Source organism: Mustela nivalis (assembly GCF_964662115.1).
Source record: "Mustela nivalis genome assembly, chromosome: 11".
Lineage (NCBI taxonomy): Eukaryota > Metazoa > Chordata > Mammalia > Carnivora > Mustelidae > Mustela > Mustela nivalis.
The window spans coordinates 81,493,197-81,514,021 of NC_139030.1; the positions used below are offsets into that span (position 1 = coordinate 81,493,197).

The 20,825-nt window shown below is 40.3% G+C and overlaps 1 protein-coding gene across 1 annotated transcript; it reads right to left on the reverse strand.

Moving 5' to 3' along the window:
- Positions 1-7,121: 7,121 nt before the first annotated feature.
- MRPL44 (mitochondrial ribosomal protein L44) lies at positions 7,122-16,595 on the reverse strand. The gene is made up of 4 exons (XM_082690258.1): positions 16,332-16,595; positions 14,292-14,760; positions 10,177-10,355; positions 7,122-7,409 (listed from the first exon to the last, which is right to left on the reverse strand). Exons 1-4 carry the CDS (start codon positions 16,508-16,510, stop codon positions 7,238-7,240), a joined length of 999 nt encoding a protein of 332 aa, XP_082546384.1. The 5' UTR covers positions 16,511-16,595; the 3' UTR covers positions 7,122-7,237.
- Positions 16,596-20,825: the final 4,230 nt, after the last annotated feature.

Genomic DNA, 20,825 nt, shown 5'->3' on the forward strand with positions numbered 1-20,825 from the left:
AAGATAAAATTTAGAGAAACTCCTTTACTTGAGGGAAACTGAAATAAATTTAAGATATGGAGACAAAAAATTGCAGACCTGGGGCACCTGGGTGACTCAGTGGGTTGGGCCTCTCTCTTCAGCTCAGGTCATGATCTCAGCCCACCAAATCTTACCCCTGCTTCCCTGCTTCCCCCTCTCTCTCTGCCTGCCTCCTTGTGATCTCTCTCTCTGTCAAATAAATAAATAAAAATCTTTTAAAAAAATAAAAATAATAAAAAATAAATTTAAAAAACTGCAGACCTGTCATAAAGTTCACATTTCCTCTGATACTGTGATTTTTTTCTTTTTTCTTTCTTTCTTTTTTTTTTTTTTTAGATTTTATTTATTTGAAGGGTGCCTGGGTGGCTCAGTGGGTTAAGCATCTGTTAACCCAGGGTCCTGGGATCGAGCCCCATGCCGGGCTCTTTGCTTGGTGGGAGCCTACTTCTCCCTCCCCCTGTTGCTTCCTCTACTTGTACTCTCTCTCTGTGTCAAATAAATAAAATCTTGGAAAAAAAAAAAAGATTTTATTTGAGAGAGAGCATAAGATGGGGTGAACAGAGGGAGAAGGACAAGCTGACTCCCCACTGAGCACAGAGCCACACACTGGGCTTAATCCCAGGACCCTGAGACCATAACCTGAGCTGAAGTCAGATACCTAACTGACTGGGCCACCCAGGTGCCCTGACACTGTGATTTATAATAAGAGATATATATATTTGGTTTTCATCCACATTTCTGGCACAGGGCTCCCCAAACCCTTGGAATTTACAAAGTGATAGCTATAAAGAGCTTTTGTTATGTTAATGAAGTAACATTTGGCCAAATAATGCAAGCATCCAGAGAGGTGGAGTCATGGGAGGGAGCCCTTGAGGTTACAAGACATCTACCTAATTCTAAGCCCTAACCTACACAAATGTGCATTATTTCCGCAGAAGGCAGACCTGCAGTAATCTGGACTGCCAGCCAAGGCTGGATCTGGTGGGCTGGCCTGGGTATCCTCCAAAGAGAGACCTGAGAGCTTTGGTGGCTACAGATTGGAGGCTGGTTGCTGGTTGCTAGGAGACCCCACCATGTGAAACTTTCAGCTCCACCCTTACTGACCCCTAGGGAGGGGAGACCGGCTTTAAGTTGAATCATGGCCTGTGGCCAAATGATTTAACCGACTGTCTTTGTAATGAAGCCTTCATAAAAATCCAAAGGACAGGTTCTGAGAGCTTCTGGGTCAATGAGCGCCCCGGGATTTGTGTGAGTGGTGCACTAGGAGGGCAGGGAAGCTCCTCGCCCTTCCCCAGACCTTGCCCTATGCATCTCTTCCATCTGGCTGTTCCTGAGTTACATCCTTTTACAAACCAGCAATACAGTAAGCAAGATGTTTCTCTGAGTTCTGTGAGTCACTCTAGCAAGTTAACAGAAGCTGAGGAGGGGTCCTGGGAACCTCTGATTTATAGCCTAACGGTCAGAAGGAGAGGTGACAACCTGGGTGCCAACTGGCATCTGAAGTAGGTGGGGGAGGGGAAGCCTTTTGGGCCCGAGCCCTTAACCAGTGAGATGTGATACTCCCTCTCAGTAGATGGTGTTAGAATTGAATTCAATTGTAGGATATCCAGCTGGTGTCTGAGCATTGGTGATGCAGGTGGGGGGCACCCCACACATTGGAATTGGGTGTCAGAATCTTTATTTGCTATGCATGTAGACATTTGAGCAAACAATTTATCACATAGATTACATGTCACATTGAGTTTGGGTAGGAGACAAGCTGCAATTTTCCAGAAGTAACAAAATGGTAGACTTACAGAACCGAGGCCAACAACCAGTAAAATCACTCTTTTGACACTTTAATGAAATGAGGATTCTTCCATTCTGCCCAAAAAAGAGTAGGCACTGACCCAAATAAGTCGAAAGCTCTAGGTCTTACTGGCCTTTGAGTCTTTGTCCTAAAAAGGAGATGACAAATAACTTGAAAATAATGCCAATCCTAAGACACAGGGAGTGACTTTTGTCCCAGGAACTCTGCTTTTCTGAAAGTGAAAAACTGAATGACCCATGAGCTCCACATTCAGGGGTCTAAGAAATTGAAGTGGAACAGGGATTTGCCCTGAGCCAGCAGAGCAGCAAACACCACTTCCGAGGGCTGGTCTTTGGTGGCTGTCTGGGGAAAGGCACCGACGGAGTCAACTAACTGGCAGAAGATGTCTCAGGCCTTGGCCTCCCATGACCACTGAAAGACCCCGTGTCCCACCAAGAACCCACTTCAGGCCACCCAAGATTGGAAGACACTACTGGCTCTATAGCCCATTTATTCTGAGTTTCCCCAACTGCCCCTCTGACCCTCTCCCAAATCTTGGAGAAAAAAGGAGACAGATGTGATTTAAAGGAAAAATTTGCTATGAGAAATCACTGTTTATGGGGTGCCTGGGTGGCTCAGTCGTTAAGCGGCTGCCTTTGGCTCAGGTCATGATCCCAGGTCCTGGTATCAAGCCCAGCATCGGGCTCCCTGCTCAGGGGGGAGCCTGCTTCTCCCTCTCCTACTCCCCTTGTTTGTATTCCCTCTCTCGGGGTGTCTGTCAAATAAATACAATTTTTTTAAAAATCGCTTTTATATAATAGCAGATACATTATTAGTGTTTGCAGATTAAATTACTGAATAGGAGGTACCGAAATGGAAGTGAATTTTTAAATTTCTCAGCACTATACCTCCCCTTCATCTGAAGTTTCTAATCCCAGCCACCAAAGGTGAAAAGAAGGGTAGCCAGCCTTTGTGCTTGTCCTTCATAGACCAGGGAACAATGCCAGCACGCACAGCTCGGTCCCGGAGGCAGGCTGTCAGGAGCCCCAGAGACATCATCCGGTTGGTTAATCTGAGGATGATCAGCTGATTTTATTTTACTGTATTTGTCTTATTAACTATATTGCCTACTGATAAGTATCTCTGTCCCTGATTTGTTGTCTTGCTGATCAATAATGTACATAGAGGAATTGTCTTCAGAAAGTCAGGCAATTGCTCTGATTAGAAATATTCTTCTCTAGCACTCAATGACCTCATTACTCATCTCTTCTGCAAAACTCATTAGTATAAACTCATTAGTTCATTTGATGATTCTGATACATAACAGATGTGGAAAAAAGATACTCCGCAAACAATCAAATAATGGAGTTCTTCCTCAGTTGAAGGGAGAATACATCAATGTTTTTAATTCTCTTAATTGCTTTTCTCCCAGAAAGTTTTCTTGAAACTGTTAGTCTTGCTGTGAGTGAGCACTAACAGACAACGAGAGACCTGATCAAGAACAAACGAATGCTATGGAAGGCACAGCCTCTACCAATGTCAAACTGCTCTTTTTTCAGGGGCATGTGTGCTTGTGGTTACAATATTTGATTGCATGAATTTTCTCCTGGGGGGTGGGGGGGCTTGTTGCTAGTTTGCCAGATGAGATTTAATCTAACAATCATTCTTGGTATTCTACAGAGAGAACCATGGCCTCCAAGTGCTCTGATAGCCAACCAAATTTACAAGCCTCAGCTTGGGTCCTCGGGGACAATGGTAGAGGGGCTTTACAAACTAGATTTGTAGATGACACCAGAGTCAACTGAAGGGAGGAGAGAACCAAGTGGGCTTAGGGATACAGACGTTGCTTACAGGCTGCCAGCTGGGCCTTCTCAGTGGGCACCCCTCAGCCAGGGAGATCTGGTCCCCCACATGGGAAGAAATGTCCACTGCTGGCTGCTGGCTAAAAGCTTCAAGATGCCCTGAGTCTGCAGTGCATCTTCTCCATCACCAAAAAAAAAAAAAAAAAGAAAGGAAGAAAGAAAGAATAGCAAGAAGGGGCCAATAACGTCTTTAAAAGTTTAATCTATGGCAACCCTACAACTTTCCCTCTTTTCAGAAAATATGAAAGAGCTCAAACATCCATACCTTGGCATCATCGGTGAATTGTTGACATATCAGACTCAACATCTTACGGGATAAGGTGAGCTAGTTTCTGCACCCACGTTCATAGGCTGTCAGAGCTCTAACAGGCCTCAGGAAATCATTTTTCACTGTAATCCTTTGCCCTAAATGTCTGTCCTTCCTGTATAGGGAGAAAAGTGCTCCCCACAATGGGCACATTGCATACTAAACTATTGAGTAGGAGTACCACACCATCTAGTGGCCAAATATTAAAACAGGTTCACACACACGAAAACAGTCCTTATTTGTCCCATTCTTACTTGGAAGGTACTTTCTAGTAATAATTCACTTTCTCATGACCACATAAAACACTTTGAGAATATTGTTTCCTGCTTTATATATGCACATCATAAAAAAGCAGTATGGACTAAAAAGAATAAGGTTTATGTAATGGAGTCTATAGACATCTATCGTGCATTTTTGGCTCAGTGTTCTACTTTGGGCTTAGGGAAAGTGAGTGGGAAATGGTGGGAAAGGATGTCAATTTCAGAGTAAAGATTAAAGAGTTAAACGTCTTTCGGTGATGTGAGGCCACGCTCAAGTATTAGTGCTACTGTATTTCTTCAACTTCCTTATGGTCATAACGACTGTCTTCTCAACATGAACCAGAGGTTAGTCAAGAGGCAGTGCTCCACTGGGTCACTCAATGCTCTTGGTCACAACACCCCTTTGACAACATTCTTACACCTATATTCCTCTTGCCTGCACATCAAACTCACACAGTATTTATTGGTTCTTATAATGCAAATTAAGGTTTCCTAGAGGTTGGCTCCAAGTTTCAAGCAATTTCATATGGAACTGAGAAAATATGTGTTTCATTTTCTGCATTCCAGCCAATCATAGCTTAGTGGGTACTTTTTTAAAAGTACAACTTAAATTCAGAGAAGACTTTACTTAGAAATGTGTTGAAACCATTCTCCATAAAGCATTTGGATCTCTCTACTTGCAAAAAGTAGCTTTTATGAACTAGAGCTAGATCTGTCCTACATGTAAATCTAGAATCATTCAAGGTTCAGGAGCTTAAAAAACAAAGTATGAGGACAGTTCCCCTCCAACCTTGTAGGATAAGGTCCTGCAAAATGCCTTGAACAGGGGAAACCTGGGATCACGTTACCAGCACTACTTGTCAGGAAGTTTGCAAATGAATTCTCTCAAGAGCTTTGGAAAAAATGTTCATCTAAAGTAAAATTAGAGTAATACTCTAATGCGAAATCTGACATTTTGCATATACTGGATGTGTAAGTGGTTGGAGGACATTTACTGTCTTTTGCTTCTCAGAAACTTTGTATCATCCCTTCTTTGGCATCCATGAAATCAAATCATGTTTCCTTGTGGATGACACACACAAGTGTGGTGTTTTTTACTGCTGGGTTTGGCCCTCTATCCCTGAGTTCAAGTGTTAGGAGTTAAAGTTAACTCTCGAAAGTTAACTCTCAAAAATTGGAGTGCGTGAGTGGCTCAGAGGATTGGGCCTCTGCCTTCCGCTCAAGTCATGCTCCCTGGGTCCTGGGATCAAGCCCCTCATCAAGCTCTCTGCTCAGCGGGGTGCCCCCCCCCCCGCCACCTGCCTACTTGTGATCTCTGTCAAATAAATAAATAAAATCTTAAAAAAAAAAAAAAAAAGGGTGAAATCATTTAACCTACCAATTTGGCCAGTTAGGTCGTTCTCAAACTTCCCCCTCTAAAAACAGCCTCTGCTTCACTTGGGATATTGAAAGCCCCCTTACATATGATAAAACTGACCAGTTTCAGGAAAGGGGTTCCAAAGGTCCTCTTCATTTCCCCTTAAAAAGATTTTACAGCAAGCCTTTCACCTCCTTGCATTGAGAAAGCAAGATGGGTCACCAGCAGCTCTTTGGGATCTGTGAAAACTCAGTCAGGGGTCTTGTTTTTGCCACCCCTGCTCAAAGGAGCATGGTCTGATCCGGAAATACAGCCTCAGTGAGTACCACCAGCATCTCCATCAGTAAAAGGAAGCAGGCTTCAGGAAGTTGGATTAAATGAACTTCCCTGAATGGGTCATCCGGGATATGCTTAATGCTAGCTCTTCAAACATAAAAATATTTCAATTAAAAAAAAAAAAAAAGATTTTACAGCACAAGGGCCCTCAGTTCTAACATTTCTATTCCCAACTCCCAAGTCCCATTTTTCTTATTAGCCCCTGGGAGTGACTACTGACAAACTGAAACTAAAAATGATCACTATTGCCAAAAAGCTAAAAAGAAACAAAGAAACAAAGAAACAAACAAAAAATTGCAGCTGGAGAAATACTGCATCCAACAGGAAGGACTGAAGAACTAGAAGGGCATACTGTTAAGATTTGTTCTCTAGAAACTGAATGTGTTAAAATAAAATTTAGAACAGTGCTTGAGGGGTGCCTGGGTGGCTCAGTGGGTTACACCTCTGCCTTCTGCTCAGGTCATGATCTCAGGAGCGTGGGACTGAGCCCCGCATCAGGCTCTCTGCTCAATGGAGAGCCTACTTCCCTGTTTCTCTCTCTGCCTACTTGTGATTTCAATCTCTCAGTCAAATAAATAAATAAAACTTAAAAAAAACCAAAAACAGTGTTTGGTACACAGTGGCTATGATTATAATTATGGAATACTAAATTGATACTTTGTTTTTCCAATAACATTGATAAATACATACTTTTTCAGTTAGCTGCTTTTGACTTCCTTTTCTTTTAAAAGTATAAACTTTATCTTTTATTTGTTTTATAGAAATTGAATAACTATGAATTGGTATACAGAATTTTAAAACTAGACAGACTCTAGGGATCATGTAAATAACTGTCTAATTGTGATAAGCTGCACTTTAACATTTATAAGGGTTGAGGGTTATTACTATTTTAGCTAAAATCCCACTATGGAAACAGTTCACCAACGTGGGTATATCAAATTAAACTATAATAAAATCTTTAGAGAAAGAGTACCTTTTTTGTTGGTATTAAAGTTCATGTAAAACATATATTCAAATTATGGTGATACCGCAAAGATAGCCAAAAATAAAATAGATCTAACTACACATGTTAAATGAAATAACAAAATCAAGGACTTTAGAAAAAACTTACTGAAAAAACATCTAAGACTTCTGAACCTGCCCCCAAAAATCAATGACCTGATAAATATTATTTATTTTTAGGAACTCATTATGAGAAATAAGACCTATTTATTTACAATTTGGAAAAATATCCAGCTTTGAACATTTTCAACATTTATCTCATTCTCTGGCTCACAAAATTCAGGCTGCAACAATTTTGACAGGTTAGCTGGCAGTGACAGTCTTTTCTACTCTTAAATTCTCTTTGGGCTTAGAATAGTCCCAGGGCCGTCTGTTCTCAGTGAACCCATAGAGTTTCCTAAGTGCCACTCGAGCCGCTTCTTCTTCTGCAACCAGCACTGTTTCCCCAGGTCCTTCTGCAATCAACTTTTTATCACTAGGAAAAAAAACAAGAGTAGTCTGAAATTACCCATGATCATAAGACAGTCCACAAATCAGTTATGGCTTCTAAATCTTACTTTGGCAATAATATCTACCAGAAATAACACAAGAGCTTTGGATATTAACTAGTTTTGTTGCAAATTTATCATATGCAGTATTTAGAAAAGAAATATTTACATTTCCATAGAAATACAAACAACTCACAAGATGGATCCAGTATTTTTCAAATAAAAAAACCAAGGCACATTGTAAATATGAGTTTGTTCTGCTGCTGCTGCTGTTGTTGTTGTTGTTGAAGGAATTTAAAGAATATATACAAATGTTGCTATAAGAAACTATTAAAAATGTTCATGGAAAATATAACTACATTATTTTTAATTCATCCTGAATCTGTGATATGAGAAAAGTTTTATGGAAAATAATTGTTGCCTTTCTGGTTTCTCATCTAAACTTTAAAACAAGTAAGAAATCAGTTCTGTCCTTTAAATTAAGAGCTTTAGATCTTAAAAACTTGCTAAGGTTTAAAACATTATTTTATATATTATAATCCACTCTAATTTATTCCCAAAAGATACTGAGGTCACACAGTGAACACTTAAGGGTATCAGTATTCTAGTTAAGCCAAATTAAACAAAAATGGGTATTCCCGCTATACTGATATTTCTATTACAAAAAACTGGCAAATTCTTCTCCAAAAATGTAGAACTGTTCCTACAAGGAGGAAAGGATGTGCACTGAACAAGTGTGGCATGGATGTGCTACTTCTCAATAACATTTAACTACTTCCTAGAAATTCCCTGACCCCAAACTTTACTAACTAAAGAAGCATCTCTGGGGGCGCCTGGGTGGCTCAGTGGTTTAAAGCCTCTGCCTTCAGCTCAGGTCATGATATCAGGGTCCTGGGATGGAGCCCCGCATCGGGCTCTCTGCTCGGCAGCGAGCCTGCTTCCTCCTCTCTCTGCCTGCCTGTCTGCCTACTTGTGGTCTCTGTCAAATAAATAAATAAAACCTTTAAAATAAAAGAAGCATCTCTGAAAATCTCATGAGCAGCAATTCCACTTAATAGCTCAGATTCAATAGAAGTTGACTTGAAAGCTAAGGAAGAATAGAACCAAATTAAAGAAAAATGAGCAAAACTATGTAGGAAAAAGAAAAACAATACAGAAGGAATTTGCTAAGAAATATTTGCTATGGTAGTAATTTGAAATGAAACAAAGATTAATCATATAAGTTAAACTTTACAGTAATAATTCTCCATATACATATTTGTAATAGTATGGAATGAGAAAATCATCTGAGTGAATTTCAAGCTTTTACAAAATGTTTATTATGTTTCTGGTCCAATGATGGTCTTAGTGTATCACTGATGATTTTTTTAAAAATACCATCTAGGGAAAAACTAAATAATTTTACTACCCAGTGACAACCACTGGTAGTAGTAGGGCAAACTGCTTTGTTTAAAAATAAGAGGCCATTCTTCAAAATTTCTGTATGTCACTAAAAGTCTCTTAAAAAAATCACCTGTCCTAGTTGTAGTATATTCTGTCATGTGCATTTATTATTCTTCTCTTACTGGATTCCAAAGTTATTTCTAATTTTCTAATTGAAAAAAATAATATTAGTTCAACAACTGTTTACTGACTACCATGTTCTAGGAACTGTTCTAGGCATGGGGTACGAAGAGTAAACAACAAATGCATATCTTGCAAATATGCAAATTTTTGATGCAATCTGGAGAGACACACCCAAAGTGAGAATACCAAGTCAAAGGATATGAAGAATTTAAAACCTCTTGGCGTCTGGTCAAAATTACTGACAGAAATACTGTACCACTCTTTTCTTCTACTAGGGATATATGAACTGCTGATAAAAGATATGCTTAAGACTTACCAAGTTAATAAGCAAGAGTACCTCATTATTTTGCTTTGTATTTCAATTAAAACTAAAGTTGAAACTTTTTACAACATTGTCCATTTTCTCCTTTGTGATGTCTCCCAATGCCTTTAACCTATAAAATCCTACATCATATAAAGATCAGAAAAATACTGACCTAAATTTTAATCTAGGTTTCTTAAATATTCAATCAGTGTGAGGCAAGCCAACTGTTTACTAACAAAACTAAAACATTCTCAATGTGGGCTGATTTATATATTTTGATGGATAACTAGTCCCTTCTTTTTCTAGTCCTAGGCTCAGCTGAAGCTATTACAAGTGTGGATTAAGGGTAAATCTCTAACACTTATGAATCAGAATTTTTATTTTTCTACAGAAATATTTAATTAACATGAAATTCTTATTCACTGAAATGAATGGAATTCTATAATGTACAGTTGGTTAACAAAAGCAACTATTAGCAAACCACAGATTATTTACCTTCCCCTAAGACTGACCAGCAGGAAAGTAATCAATAGATAATTGTGGGAATGAGAGTGGGGCGCCTCGGTGGCTCAGTGGGTTGAAGCCTCTGCCTTCGGCTCAGGTCATGATCTCAGGGTCCTGATCTCAAGGTCCTGGGATCAAGCCCCGCATTGGGCTCTCTGCTCAGCAGGGAGCCTGCTTCCCCCTCTGTCTCTGCCTGCCTCTCTGCCTACTTGTGATCTCTCTGTCAAATAAAGAAACAAAATCTTAAAAAAAAAAAAAAATCATGGGAATGAGATTTTTTAAATCTGTTAATGCAATTAGAGCTTGTATTAAGAATTGTGAAAAGTCAGTTGTAAGGCTTCCAATCAATGTTATAAAGTTAAGAATAAAATTTTACTAACCAGTATAAGCCAACAAAAAACACTGGCAAAGCTGTGGTACTTCCAGACTGCCTGGTAAGTCTAGATTCAGGAGGTGAAATATTCCTTTTCTTCAGTTCTTCTACCAGTAGCCCCATGGGATTTATTATCTTCCAAATCTCAAAAAGTTCTTTTCCAGTCATCTGAGGAATTAGGAAGTCCTGCATATAAAAATACAATTTATACATTTAAAGTAGTATAAAGAAAATAAGGACTGTAATCAAAGCACACTTTTAACAGAATTTAAAACTTAATGGGAATTGAAAACGACAAAATGTATTACTCCTTTTCATATCCATATAATTCTTCATGTAAGTTTTCTTACAAAAGTCATAGTTGCTGCAGACAACATGATATTCTGACAACAGTACTCAAAGATTCCACAAAAAAGTTGCTAGAACTGAAATACAAGTTGTCAAGTCTCAAGATGAAAAATCAACGTCCTGAAATCTGTTGCACTTTTATACACCAATAATGAAGCAGCAGTAAGAGAAATCAAAGAATAGGTCTCATTTACAATTTCACCAAAACCCGTAAGATACCTAGGAATAAACATTTTTTTTAAAAAGATTTTATTTATTTGTCGGAGAGAGAGAAAGAAGAGAGCAAGTACATGTACAAGCAGTGGGAGCAGCACCAATGTAGGACTGGATCCTAGGACACTGGGATCATGACCTGAGCCAAAGGCAGATGCATAACCAACTGAACTACCCAGACATCCCCTATCTAGGAATAAAGTTAACCAAAGAGGTAAAAGATCTGTACTTTGAAAACTATAGAACACTTATGAAAGAAACTGAAGATGACAGAAAGAAACAAAAAAAAACATTCTATTTTATGGACTGGAAGATCAAATACTGTTAAGATGTCTATACTACCCAAAGCCATCTACACATTCAATGTAATCCCTATCAAAATACCACCAGCATTTTTCAGTTAAAACAAACAATCCTAAAATTTATATGGAGCCACAAAAGACCCTAGATAGCCAAAGCAGTTTTGAAAAAGAAAATCAAAGCTGAAGGCATCACAGCTCTGGACTTGAAGTTTTATTACAAGGCTGTAGTGATCAAGGCAGTATGGTACTGGGGCACCTAGGTGGTGTGGTCAGTTAAGCACCCAACTCTTGATTTCAGCTCAGGTTAAGATCTCAGGGTTGTAAGATCAAGCTCAGCTCAGCTCAGCTCAGATTATCTCTCTTTCCCTCTGCCCCTCCTCACCCCCAAAATAAAATTAAATAAAAATTTAAAAAATAATAATGAAATAAATACATAAATAAATTTTTAAAAGGAGTAGGATACTGGCACAGAAACATATATAGATCCATGGAACAGAATGGAAAACTCAGAAACGGACCCAAAAGATATGGTCAGTCAACTAATCTTCAACAAAGCAGGAAAAAATGTCCACTGGAAAAAAGACAATAAATTTGGGAAAATTGGACAGCAACATGCAAAAGAATGAAGCTGAGGCACTTTCTTATACCATATACAAAAGTAAATTCAAAATGGATAAAAGCCTAATTGTGAAACAGGAAACCATCAAAATCCTAGAAGAGAACACAGGTAGCAACCTCTCTGACATAGGTTATAGCAAATTCTTACTAGACACATCTCCAGAGGCAAGGGAAACAAAAGCAAAAATGAACTACTAGGACTTCATCAAAACAAAAAGCTTCTGCACAACAAAGGAAACAGTCAACAAAACTAAAAGGCAACCTTCAGAATGGGAAAGACATTTGCAAATGATGTATCTGATAAAGGGTTGGTATCCAGAATCTATAAAGAACTTATCAAACTCGGCACATAAAAAACAAATAATCCATTTAAGAAATGGGCAGAACACATTAACAGGCATTTTTCCAAAGACATACAGACACATGAACATATGCTAACATCAAGAAAGACACATCAAAACTGTAAGATACCACCTCACACCAGTCAGAATGGTTAAAATTAAAAACACAGTAAACTACAGAAGTTGGCGAGGATTTGGAGAAAGGGGGAACACTCTTACATTGCTGGTGGGAATGCAAACTGGTACAGCCACTCTGGAGAACAGTACGGAGGCTACTCAAAACAGAATTACCCTGTGATTTAGCAATTATACTACTACGTGTTTACCCAAACCATACAAAAATACTGATTCAAAAGGACACATGCATCCCAAAGTTTATAGCAGCATTATCAACAGTAGCCAAATTATAGAAAGAGTTCAAATGTCCATCAACTGATGAACGGATAAAGTGGTGTACACACACACACCATTACTTAGCCATAAAAAGAATGAAATCTTGCCATTTGCAATGGCATGGGTAGAGCTAGAGAGTATTATGTTAAATGAAATAAGTCAGCTAGAAAAAGACAAATACAAAATGATTTTACTCATATGTGGAATTTAAGAAAGGAAACAGATGGACCCGGAGGGGGAAAAGAGAGGCAAACCATAAAACAGACTCTTAACTACAGAGAACCAACAGGGCTGCTGGAAAGGAGGTAGGCAAGGGAGTAGGTTAAATGGGTGATGGGTATTAACAAATACACTTGTGATGAGTATGTGTTATATGTAAGTGATAAATCACTGAATTCTACTCTTTTTTTTTTTTAAGATTTTATTTATTTGACAGACAAATAGGCAGAGAGAGAGAGGAGGAAGCGCGCTCCCTGCCGAGCAGAGAGCCCGATGGGGCTCGATTCCGGGACCCTAGGATCATGACCTGAGCCGAAGGCAGAGGCATAACCCACTGAGCCACCCAGGCGCCCCTACTAAATTCTACTCTTGAAACTAATATTACACTACACATTAACTAAATGAAATTTAAATAAAAACTTGGAAAAAAAAAAAACACCACTGAAGTTCATAAAGGTAAAATATTATCTCACACCTTAGAAATACATTTTTATCAGGAAGAAAAATATTTTTAAAAGAAACGAATTAATGAATAAATAGTGGTAACTTCTCACAGAAACTCCTATAATAGTACTTCACTGTCTAAATTCATGATTTAAAAAAAAATCATCTAAGTAATTTCACAATAACTTTCTTTTAAAACTATTAAAGATGATAATATTTTCAATTTATAAGACTAAAAATAATAGAAACATTATGACCATTCAAGGTAGAATTCATCTGCCAATAAAAAAAATTACCAGTGTTGACAGAAAATATGGGAACATGAATTGTCACAATATACTGCAATTAGTTCATGTTAACAAAACCAGCATATAATAAAGGATGGGTGAATGTGGAGACATGAGGGGAGAAATTTTAAAAAGAAAAATACCTTAGTTCACAAAATAGTTAATTTCGTTACAACACCTGCCCAAGGAATAGAACTCTATTTCAGCTTCGTCAATAAATAATATTTATCACTGAAACTAACAGAACACTGAATGTTAATTATACTGGAATTTTAAAAAAAATTTAAATTTATAGGTCCTCAATAGGGGACTTTGAATTTTCTAATATATAGATCTAGAGTTGTCTTATGAGACACATATAGTTAGTTACACTATGTATGGATCACTGGATTACCTCCAATATAGAATAACCAACTGCAGGGTAAAGGAAAAACAATGTGAATACCTAAGATATTAGTAGGAATATAAAAAGAAATCCAGATTTTTTTTGGGTGATCACCTATGCCTCCTATTTTTCCCCACAGGAAAATGGTCTTCTTAGTTTATTATTAGAGCTTTCAGTGGGAGCACAAGTTGAATTATTCTAATCCCATCTCCCTAGAACAGTTTCTAAAATGCACATATGGGGGGTGCCTGCGTGGTGCAGCCGGTTAAGCCTCTGACTCCTGGTTTCAGCTCAAGGTAACCTCAGAATCATGAGATGGAGCTCCACACCAGGCTCCATGCTCAGCAGAGTCTACTTAGGACTCTCTCCCTCTGTCCACCCCCTATCATGCACACATGTGCACACTCTCTTTTCTCAAATAAACATTTAAAAAAAAAAAAAAAAAAAAAGCTTTAGGTCTTTCTCAGAATTTGGTAGGGAGAAAAATCCACAGATCACCTTCAAGAAATGAATTACAACCTTACTGTTCACCCCAAACAGGTCCTAGCATGTGCACTTTAAGCATTACCTACCCTGATGAAAAGAGCAGTTCTCTCAGGGCCACTGCTCTGTAGCAGGGCTCCAATCACTGCAAAGAAAGTCTTCTGTAAAACAGGTGGGGGAACTGGAAATTCTGCACTCAGTGTTAACTGCTCCACAGCCAAGTTTCTGGCCACGTGACATACCACTTCCTCACCGGTGAGAAAGTCAACAAGACTTTTAATGCCTTCAGTGGGCAAGTCTGGATATGCATCCTCAAGAAACTGTGTGAGGCAAGTTTTTGAAAAAGACGTCCCCTGTTCAGCGAGTTCTTCATTGTCTTTAAGATTCAGAAGAACAGCTTCTTTCTCTATTCCAAGGTTTTGGCGTTTGGCCTCCTCACTTTTAATATAGCAGGTATTAACAAATGCAGTTTTGAGAAGATCTAAGGAAAAGGTTTCTTGTAACCGATGTCCAAATGCTTGTATTTCAGCATGGTAATCCCAGTTGGGCTTCTCTGAACTAAAAATGTAAAACAGGAGACAGTAAGAGATGGTAAAGAGAGCAATAAGATGCTACAATAACGTGAAAACTTTAACTGAGATGCAACTTTATTGATTACGTAAAGGAAATAAAGAAAAGACTGAGTTTCCTTTTAACACCACACTTCGATTTTCTGAAAGTTAAAATTGAAGTCAGATGATTACTCCTGGTTCCTTGCTATATATATTGGTGGATTCATTTTGCCTTTGAGCCAACTGCCAAATTAAAGTTCTTCAACATCTGAAATTAAGCCATTACCCTATCTTTTTGAGTCTTTATTTCTGCTATAACCATGGAATTGTGCTTTATATGTAGGTACAAAAATAGGAGTTATAACTTCACAGGCTCAAACTCTAAACAGTAAGTATGCTATACTTCCCATATTTTATTAAGTTTTAAAAACTTTTAAAAACCCCCACTTAAGTTAGCATCTAAATAATCTAATATCATTACAAGTAGATTAAAAGTTCATAAACATTCCCAAGAATGCTAAAAGGTCTTTCTAAAAAGAGACCGTGAAATCCAAATAAAACTCTTTTAAGTAAAAATGGATAAGAAAATGTAAAGATCTTGGTTATGTCCTAAAATGTACATTAACTTACACAATCCTTAAGTTTCTCCCAACTGTAAAAGCCAAAAGTGACTAAGCTCTCAGTAATCAAAGAAGCGGGAGTTAAGAGATACTATTTTCTGCCTATTAGGAAAATAACAATATTGTTTTGAAAGAGTATAGGAATATGCACACATCTATATTCCTACTGACAGATGTGTAAGTTGGTTCAACTTGCGGGGGGGGGGGGGAGCAATATTAAAGTAGTTATCAAAATGTCACACTACATTTCCCAAGGAGTAAGAACTTCAAAACGAATCACTGTTCCATCGGTTGTAATAGCACTAACATGGCACTCAGACACCTACAGAAGGAGTCCTATTTCACATCGCCGCGACTACACGTCAAAGTCACATTGTTAGAGAACAAGACTGAAGACCGCAGGCACAGCAGACGTCACTGGGAGCTACGCGGCGGTCTCTTCACGCCACGCTACTGGGCTTGGCCTGCTAATGCCAGACACTACTGGAACGAGACTGAGAAGAAACGAGATTAACTGGGGCAAGAAGGCTAAAGCTCAACCGTTTTCCTTTTGTTCTGGCAAACAGACGTGGAGCTGCACATACTTCCTTTGGCTCTGGCAATGCTGTGCGACGGTTTCTCCCCTCTCTGACCCAGGAACTCTCGGCCATGACGAGAGAATCTACACCCCCAAGCCTACACAGAGGTGGGTTAGCCTCGGCAGGCGTCGTTTCTCACAACTCAGTGGACAGGCTCTACGTAAGAGTTCCAAAGCGTCGGGCACAGCCCCGCGCTCCACCCCGCGGCAGAATTCCCTGGCCCATTCCCTGGGCCTCAGCCCACGCGTCCACGTTCCACCGGTGTCCCTACGGCAAACGTCCGAGGCTCAAGCCAGGCGCGCTTTAACGAGAAAAACCGTCCCGGCAGCCGCCTGGTCCACGACGCCCACCACCCCGACCCCTTCCGAGGAGCCTCCTACCGGCGCACGGGCGGCGGCGGGCACCGGAGCAGGCGCCATCGCTCTAACTCCTTCTGGAAGCGGAAGGCGGCACGGAATCCCTTCTTCATGCCCCGAACTGGCGGGACGAGTGTGGGAGCGGCCGGTGACAGGAGGCAGCGAGGCCCCCGCAAAAGCAGTCTCCCCAAGCCCGATGCCATTTCTCGGGAAAAAAGCAATGGAGGGCGGAAGGAAGGAAGTCGGACCAGTGTCTCGGTAACACAGTCCCCCCGGAATTGGGCGAGGTGAGCGAGATCCGGGCGGGGCTAGTACCCGGAGGCGGGGTGGCTGCCGTAGAGTTTTACTACGCATGTGCGAGCTCTGGTTCCTGCCAACCCAGGGATTACTTTCAGGTGATCCGGGAGTGAGGGGCGTTTGGGTCCGGAAATGTGTGGGAGTTGTTTCACCCTCAGTTGCTTTCTTGTTCTTTCCTTTCTCATTAGCGCAAAAACCTGTTTCACTCTCAGTCTAAAGAAAACACGTGAAAGTCTTAATAAAAGTAATAAAAATAAAGAGTAAATAAAAATAAAAACACTTCTTGTCAATGTATGTGTATTTAGTCTTAAGAGTTACAGACCCTCAACCCAGCCACTATTTAGGAGCGAATATTTACCCAACATGTCTCCAGAAAACTTCTTTTCAGGAACCCTAGACGAAGTGATAGTGACTTAACCAAAATTTCGATTTCTAATAGTACAAACTTTTTAAAGCATCCCCCCGTCCCCCGCCAAAATAAATCTGAAAATATATATAAAAATGAGAACAGTGGGATTATAAGGGTTTCTTCCCCCCTTTATATTCCACTTTTTAGTGGAAACTTTCCTACCCAACTGTTCATATAAATGTTTTGCTCTAATATTAATTCACAAAGGAGGGCTTCTCAGAATTTTCAATTTTGAGTTGCAGGCTGAATATCTAGCCCCCCAAAGATACCTGTTTCTGTGGTCTCTCTACTTGTTCATGGCATCAGTGTCCCCCCACAGTTACCCAGCTTGGACTACTATGTCTTCAATTATTCCTTTTCCCACAAACACCCACTTTTGTCTAGGTGTCACATCTAGCAGCGGTCGGCTACCTGAGGTGATCCTCACCTCCTTGCCAGACCTCCAAACACATCTTGCACCTTCCTCTCTTCCCCAGACTCTGTTCATCTTCATTCATCTCCCTGGAACGCAGACCCATGGATGTTACTACTTAGCTCAAGAATCTCTAATATTAGGCTCTGGCAAAGGTTCTCCCCTTGACCAAACTTTAGTCAGACTCCCCTATGCCCTCTTTGTAACGAGGCTTCAACCTTAGGTTTTGGTGTCTGTTGGGACTGCATAGCCTGCTTTCAGCGAGAACCCTAAGTCAGTTTAGAAAGGCTGCCCCACGGGGCACTTGGGTAGCTCAGTGGGTTATGCCTCTGCCTTCAGGGTATCCCGGGGTCCTGGGATCAAGCCCGCATTGGGCTCTCTGCTCCGCAGGCAGCCTGTTTCCTCCTCTCTCTGCCTGCCTCTCTGCCTACTTGTGATCTCTGTCAGATAAATAAATAAAATCTCTAAAAGAAAAAAATAAAAAGAAAGGCTCCCCCACCCTTAATATATGATTACCCTTAATATCTAACCAAATTCATCACCCACCACTGTCCCCTGGTGATACCTGATCACCCTGGCCTGCCGTCAGAAGAATCCTGTTGGTTTAGCTAGAATCCTGCCCCCCACCCTTACCTTTGATGCTTCCACTTAGTTCAGTGTTCTCGGACACCTCCCAGCCCCCATGGCTATAATTTGCCCTGGTCCATGTTGTATTTGGAATTGAGCTCAGTTCCACACAGAGGTCTCTTTTCCCTTATCGCAGAAGTTCCAGAATAAAATCTGTTCTTAACTATCGTCTAGCTCTTGTTTTTCTTTGCTAGACCATACAACTTGATTCGGTCTCTTAGCTTAACCTTTCAAGAGGGAACATCTGAATGGTTCATTAGCCTAGAAAAAGGTTCTCTTTGGGGAAGGAGGGAGGAAATAGCAGGTTGGCACATATCATAAAACAGAGCTGATGGATTTCTGGGTGAAGCAAATTCTCTAAGAAGGGATGAAAAAAGATCATGACTGGTCTTTGTGTTTCAATAAATGTACACTGCATGTTAAAAAAGTTCACTGAAGTGCTCCATATCACTCAGCATAAGGGAAATACAAATCAAAACCACAATGAGATATCACCTCACACCAGTCAGAATGGCTAAAATCAACAAGTCAGGAAATGACAGATGCTGGCGAGGATGTGGAGAAAGGGGAACCCTCATACACTGTTGGTGGCAATGTAAGCTAGTGCAGCCACTCTGGAAAACAGCATGGAGGTTCCTCAAAATGTTGAAAATAGAACTTCCCATTGACCCAGCAATTGCACTACTGGGTATTTACCCTAAAGATACAAATGTAGTGATCCAAAGGGGCACGTGCACCCGAATGTTTATAGCAGCAATGTCCACAATAGCCAAACTATGGAAAGAACCTAGATGTCCATCAACAGATGAATGGATCAAGAAGATGTGGTATATATACACAATGGAATACTATGCAGCCATCAAAAGAAATGAAATCTTGCCATTTGCGACAACATGGATGGAACTAGAGCATATCATACTTAGCGAAATAAGTCAAGCAGAGAAAGACAACTATCATATGATCTCCCTGATATGAGGAAGTGGTGATGCAACATGGGGGCTTAAGTGGGTAGAAGAAGAATCAATGAAACAAGATGGAATTGGGAGGGAGACAAACCATAAGTGACTCTTAATCTCACAAAACAAACTGAGGGTTGCTGGGGGGAGGGGGTTTGGGAGAAGGGGGTGGGATTATGGACATTGGGGAGGGTATGTGCTTTGGTGAGTGCTGTGAAGTGTGTAAACCTGGTGATTCACAGACCTGTACCCCTGGGGATAAAAATATATGTTTATAAAAAATAAAAAAATTAAAAAAAAAAAAAGTTCACTGAAGGGCACCTGGGTGGCTCAGTGGGTTAAGCCTCTGCCTTCGGCTCAGGTCATGATCTCAGAGTTCTGGGATCTAGTCCCGCATCGGGCTCTCTGCTCGGCAGGGAGCCTGCTTCCTCCTCTCTCTCTCTCTCTCTCTCTGTACTCTCTCTCTGTGTGTGCCTACTTGTGATCTCTCTCTGTCAAATAAATAAAATCTTTAAAAAAAAAGTTCACTGAACATTCATTCATCAGATAAATGGATTATAAGCAAAGGAAACTTATTTCTGTAATGGTCCACTTAATGGGAGAAATAATCTAATAATCTAGTTGAAGCAAACAATTTATATTAAAATGAGTTGTCTCTGTATGGAGAGTTTCTCAGTAAATACAATGAGAACATTGTTTATGGAACCAAAAATGTAGGGTCTCAGAGACTTTTTACCACTAAGTCACAGAGTTGAGGAATTAGCCAGTTTTTAAAATTCATTCATGAATTTATTTTTTCAATTTGTTTATTATTTTTTCATTTGTTTACTTATTCAATAAATGGATAATAGTCCCGTTATTCAAAATGAGACTACATGTTTCTAGGACCCAGGCCCAGGAAACATACCCCGCCTAGGGCGGCCTGGTACACTTCATTTACACCCCTTCAAATTCCAATGTTATACGTTCAGAAGAGGCCTCTCTGCTCTTCAGTTGTGTGTACAAAACTCCTGTACCTGATCATCCGCTAACTCCTCCACCTGGACATCTACAGGCCCTTCGAGCTTCATATCTCCAAAACCAAACTCCCTGTCTTCTTGCCCAAATACCTTCCCCAGACTGTTCCATTCCTCTGGTTAGTCATCCCACAAATCCTGGCTCCTCTTTATTTCATACCCCACATCCAACAAAGCTCACTGGCTTCACCTTCCAGAAATATATAGACTCTGCTGTCTTCTCACCATCTGCAGTCTGTGCTAAACCATCATCAACTCTCAACTGCCTTATTTTATTAGCCTCCCAACTGACATCCTTGCCTTTTAAGACTAAAAGCAGATTAAGGCAGTTTTCTGCCTTCAAAATCCTCCACTGGCTTAAAGGAAAAGCATTCACTTAAAGGAAAAGCAAAAGTCCTTACCATGACCTCAGGGCTTAACATGATCCATCTGGTGACCCTTCTTTCTCATCTCTCTGTATTCCTCGCTCACTCTGCTCCAGCCACACCAGCTGCTTTGAGACAGAGATTGGTGTGCAGGATATTTATTAAGCTCTCATAGCTGTGAAGAGAGGCAGATGTAACAGGATTCAGCAGAAGTCTGCTGAAATACAGGCCTGACAAAACCTCATCCAACCTGGGAGAGAGCTCTATCAGTGTGTCCTGCACCATACCAACATGCCCAGGCCTTTATAATCCTTTCTCTTTTAGTTACTGAATTTTGTCTGAGCCATGAAGGGCATGGCCAAGCCATGGTGGCTCCCTTCTTCTGAAGCAGACCCTGAGTGAGCTGCAGGCCAAGAGTGTTTGCTGACTGCCTCCC